Raw genomic sequence first — 5,802 nt, forward strand, 5'->3', positions numbered from 1 at the left:
GCATTATTAAATGAAAAAGATATATAAAATTTGCATATACGAGTCAATTCTACAATTTAAGATTAAAATATAATTAATTATTATTTTTATTTATTATATAAAAAGTTTAAGTGAGTTCAAAAGATTAATTTTTTATATATGAAAAAATATTGGTGTTCTTGTTAAAAATAGAATTATTTTAGAAATAGATCCTCTCTATTTTTTTTGAATAATTAAATGAGTAAAATATGATCTCTTATTATTAATTTTATAAGTAAGACAAAAAAAATACGAGAGAGAAAATATTGAAAAATTAGAGATCACATTTTAGGATGTATATTAGACACGTGTCAAGCTGTACAACACATCCTCTACATGTTGTATTCTCATTTTTTTTGGGCATGGAAATAAAAGTAATGATATACCTTAATATTATCATTTTTGATATTTTTTAAAATTGTGGAAGGGGGTTTGATTTTTGTACCTCAATTTTTTAAACTTTTTTAACATAAATCGGACAATTCTATTTTTGAACCTCTAACAAATCCGACGATCTAATTTCTACTTCTCTAATTAAATAATTTCACAAAGAATAACAGGCCAATAGTTCATATTTCAAAAAAACACCATTGCCCCTTCCAATATCAAAATAAAAAATTTTGTTGTATTCTGTATTTTTTACACCTCTATAATACTATAATATACTTTAAATATTAATATTCACTTAAAATACCATTATATATATATATATATATTAAAATAATTTCTAGAGATCAGAATTCAGTACGAATTAATTTTCAAGACTAAAGAAGAGAATGCGAACATATGACGATAGTTATTTAAAGATGTCCACCTTATTAAATGATAGAAAAAGATAAAATTAAAAGGACCGATTATATTTTAAGAAATATTATATTTGCTGCTTTTATGATATTTTTTATGTGTTTTTATTTTAGAATTAAAAATTATTAATAAAAAGTGAGAAAAAATAAAAAAATATTTTTTATACTATAAAAACATAAAAAATATACATAAAAAGTAACGTAATTATCATTTCTGTTATATATTTCTATCTCTTTATACTTAGTCACCATTAAATGTCCCACAAAAATTAAGTTGATAAAATGTTTTCTTTTAAATATTATATACACATAAAAAATTAATTATTAAATTTATTATTATGTATAAATAAATGTATTATTAACTTATTTTTTATATATATTTTATACTAATAACTAATTTGGTAATTAATTTTTAATATACAGATATCGTAGTTGATTTTTTGTTATTTAAAATAAAAAAGGCTAAGAATAGGAAGGAAGGGTGGAACCACACTTTCAATCTTTCATAATCATGAGTGCAAATACTGCCTAATGAACTAACTATTAACTAACCCACCCCACTTTATAATTAAAAAAAGAATAATGAAAACTAACCAAGCCTCTTTGAAGTTCAAACCAAGGGTCTAAAAAGAAGTATAAAATGTTGTCCAAACTCACATCCCACAATTTTGCCTTTCCTCCTTCGTCATTACGCATCCCCACACACTCAATTGTCTTCCCGCCGACCGTACTCCCCGTCTCTCTAACATTCCCTTTTTTCTTTTTTTTTGTTAAGTAGGAAAAAGTCTGAATTACCCTCTTTCATAAACAAGATGAACAGAAACAAAGAAAAGTAGCTTCTTTTAAGAGAGAACAAAGCCTCTGTTTTCATATTCTGCTTCTTCAATGGCAAAGTCAAAGAACAATGCGAAGAAGTTGTGTTACATCTCAGTTCCTTCTCAGATTATAAACTCAATATCATCTTCTTCGTTGCAATCCCTTATTGATTCCCCCAAGAAATCCTCAAGAAACAACAACAACAACAGATTCTTCCTCTTCTTCTTCTCTTTCTTCAGCATAGGTTCAACATTCTGCAGAAGACCAAGGCTATTGTTTCTCACTCTCTTCCTTATTAGTCTCATTAGCATGTTCAAGTTTGGCTTCACCCCATTTTCAACATACCCATGTCCCTTAACAACAACAACATCATCACAAAAATCACACCTCTCACTCCAGAGTCTTCATCCAAACTCAAACTTTGGTGTTATCCTGCAGAGACGAGAAGAAGAACAAGCACAAGCGCAAGTGCCTATTGGTGATGGTGATGGTGATGGTGGTGAGTTTTGGAAGCAACCGGATGGGTTGGGATACAAGCCATGTTTGAGTTTCTCAAGAGATTATAGAAGAGCGAGTGAAGGGATTATGAAGAACAGAAGAAAGTATCTTATGGTGGTGGTTTCTGGTGGAATGAATCAACAGAGGAACCAGATTGTTGATGCTGTTGTTATTGCTAGGATTCTGGGTGCTGCTTTGGTTGTTCCCATTTTGCAAGTTAATGTCATTTGGGGTGATGAAAGGTATCTACATAGGAATCAATTATTGATTAAATACTGTTCCCTGTTATAGCATTTATTTTGACCATTGATGCGCAGTGAATTCGGTGATATATTTGATTTGGAGCACTTCAAGAGCGTGCTCTCCGACGACGTGAGAGTGGTTTCGGCGCTGCCGTCGACACATTTGATGACCAGGCCGGTGGAAGGAAGCCCTCCGCCTCATGTTACTCCCACTTGGATCCGTGCCAGATATCACAGAAAGGTAACACTCTTTTGCTCTCTTCCTATCACTTTTCATTTTATTTACCACACCATACGCCTGTTAATTTATATCATTACAGTGCCAAATTGCAATTACACCCCTTAGTTGTTCCTTCCCTACCAATTTGCCTTTAATTTATTATTATTAATTTTTTAATGAATAAGCTGCTATTGGTTTTGAAGTTAACTGACCAAAGCTTTATCTTTCTAAGAAAGAATAAGTGTGTATGGGTATAGTAATTTTTTTTTACTAACATTTACGATATTTTTTTTAAATATCACTAATGTTTAATTTTGTTTAATTTTAACTTTAACGTTTATATTTTATTTAATTTTGTCCTTAATATTTTCAATTTATATTAAAATTATTTTCGGATATTTTTAATTTTTGACACAAACGTTTTAGATGGAGTTAATGTTCAGGCATAATTTTGACATAAATTGAACACGTTAGAGACATTGAATAAAATTAAATATTAGGCGTATTTTAAAAAAAAAATTACTGATAAAAATCATACTTTATCATTTATTTATTATTTTGCTGTACTGAATAAATATATTCTTGTAATATATTCAGCTGACCAGAGAAGGTGTTCTGCTTTTACGTGGCTTGGATTCAAGACTTGCCAAGGATCTTCCTCCAGATCTTCAGAAACTTAGGTGCAAGGTATAGTAAAATCTTATCTTTTCTTTTCTAAATTTCTGAATATGGAAGAGTAAAACTTATTTTAAAAGAAGAAATAAAATTGCATTCATGTAATCATGGTACCACCTGAAGCAGATTTTGATAAAATTTTCCAGGTTGCTTTTCATGCATTGAGGTTTGCAAAGCCAGTTGAGGAGCTCGGCGAGAGGATCGCAGAGCGAATGGCGAGCAAGGGGCCATACCTTGCTCTTCATCTCCGGATGGAAAAGGATGTCTGGGTGAGGACTGGTTGCCTTCCTGGATTGGCTCCTGAGTTTGATGAAATTGTAAACAACGAGAGGATACAGCATCCGGAGCTCTTGACTGCGAAATCAAACATGACTTACCATGAAAGGAAGATGGCTGGCCTTTGTCCCTTGAATGCCATGGAAGTTACCAGGTACATAGTTGGATGATAGTACTAACTAAAAATTCAATTCAGTATATGAAATTTTAAGGTATTATTTCGTTTTAGTCCCTTGAAATTTAAAGTATCAATTTAGTTTTGAAATTATTTGAGTCTGTAAAGTCATATTTGTTAGTCATGTTACGTGTGCACTAAAAATTAACTACTAAATCAACATATGTATATAAATACATGGTGACTGATTTTTAGTATACATGTACCGAGAAATTATAACTTGAGTAATGAAACTGATTTTCTACTGCATATTTTCATTTTGATTTTTAGGCTGCTGAAGGGTCTAGGAGCTCCAAGAAATGCTAGAATTTATTGGGCTGGAGGAGAACCATTGGGTGGAAAAGAAGCATTGCTTCCATTAATCCAAGAGTTTCCTCATTTTTACAACAAGGAAGATCTTGCTAATCCGGCAGAACTAGAACCATTTGCAAACAAAGCTTCTCTCATGGCTGCAATTGATTACATAGTTTCTGAGAAGAGTGATGTTTTCATGCCTTCTCATGGAGGAAATATGGGGCACGCAATTCAGGTATGCTTATCAAGCTAGGCTTTGAAATTGTTACATTTTTTCTAGAACTTGAAATCAGGAAAAATACATCTCACAATTTGAAATAAATTTCTCTCTAGGAAACATGAACACTATTTTTAGTAAATTCTTGAATAAATTCTATTAGTTTTGATGTACTGACGGTATTACATGTGCATCTAATTATGTATTACCATGTCAGTAAGAATAACTACTTTCAACAATCAATGCTTGAATGATCATCTATACAGACAAACGTGATTGAATGACTCTGTAAAATGATTTGTGTGTGGGTACATCAAAATAAAACTCCTTTAGTGATTATTGCTAATTTATGAAACTTTGCATGTTATTATTACCAGGGTCACCGAGCATATGCAGGACACAAGAAATACATAACACCAAACAAAAGACACATGTTACCATATTTTCTTAATTCTTCCCTCTCTGAAGAAGAGTTCAATAGAATCATGAAGGAATTGCACCAAGATTCATTAGGGCAACCAGAACTGAGGACTATAAAAGCTGGTAGGGATGTAACCAAGTACCCTATCCCAGAGTGTATGTGCAATAATGACTCCCATTAGCACCAAAGAGCCTATCCTATCAACAAGGAAAGTGAAACCGATTAGATCGGCGGTCCGGTCCAGTCCGGTCCGGTTCAAGGTTTATAACACTGAAGAAGTGGGTTAGCAGAATGTTTTCGAATTCCTGAAAATTTTACACTAAAATCTTATCTTGGAATGATTTTTCAATATAAGACCTTCAGGAATGGAAAGCATTTCACTAACTATATGTCGCCGAGGAAACTGCTATAGTATTCAAAACAAACACTTGTTTTGAATACTATGTGCCATTTTCAAGCACACCTCTACTTGCAGGTGTATTCACATTATCCTTAAATATGCTAAATTTGTATGTGAGGCAAAGCAGATTATTATTATGGTCGAAAATTTTTTACATCTTCTTGAAACATATTTAATACATCTTCTAACAATTACAATAACTCATTTTTGTTATTATAAATGAAAAATGAGTAATTGTGATTGTTTTTTGAGTAAGCATTAAATGAGTGTGGGATGTATGTAAAATTTTTTCGGTCATAATCAATATGACAGGTCATGTTAACTTAATAATACACAACACATATCATTCTTTGATTTTGTTTTAATTTCTTAAAAAGAGATTGTATAGGATACATCTCCTCCTCTATGTAATTCTTTGTACTACTCCTACATAATGAGATTTGTATAAATTATATAATTTTATATTCTTACCATTTTATCTTAACACCCACTTAAGATAATCACTAGAAGAAACACATTATGAACTTGAATTATTGATGTTGGTATGAAATGTTGTGAATATTTTGATGAAAACTTAACACAAAGCTGACATGTACAGTACAACTTGTTTTGTTGCCTTTATGAGTAAAGTGTTTCACTTAATTAATATACACTAAAGCTGGTTCATGTTAGTACATACTACTAGCAATAGAAAGTTACACAGGACCACTTCAATTGCCAATGTATAACATTGTTTAAAGTTTTGGC

At 31.3% G+C, this 5,802-nt stretch overlaps 1 protein-coding gene across 1 annotated transcript; it reads left to right on the forward strand.

The window, feature by feature from the left end:
- Positions 1-1,415: 1,415 nt before the first annotated feature.
- On the forward strand, positions 1,416-5,528 carry LOC107613866 (O-fucosyltransferase 20). The gene is made up of 6 exons (XM_016316040.3): positions 1,416-2,377; positions 2,453-2,618; positions 3,195-3,284; positions 3,419-3,702; positions 3,994-4,252; positions 4,612-5,528. Exons 1-6 carry the CDS (start codon positions 1,707-1,709, stop codon positions 4,834-4,836), a joined length of 1,695 nt encoding a protein of 564 aa, XP_016171526.1. The 5' UTR covers positions 1,416-1,706; the 3' UTR covers positions 4,837-5,528.
- Positions 5,529-5,802: the final 274 nt, after the last annotated feature.

This window comes from Arachis ipaensis, chromosome B8 (assembly GCF_059453495.1).
Source record: "Arachis ipaensis isolate K30076 ecotype BB chromosome B8, ASM5945349v1, whole genome shotgun sequence".
Taxonomy (NCBI): Eukaryota; Viridiplantae; Streptophyta; class Magnoliopsida; order Fabales; family Fabaceae; genus Arachis; species Arachis ipaensis.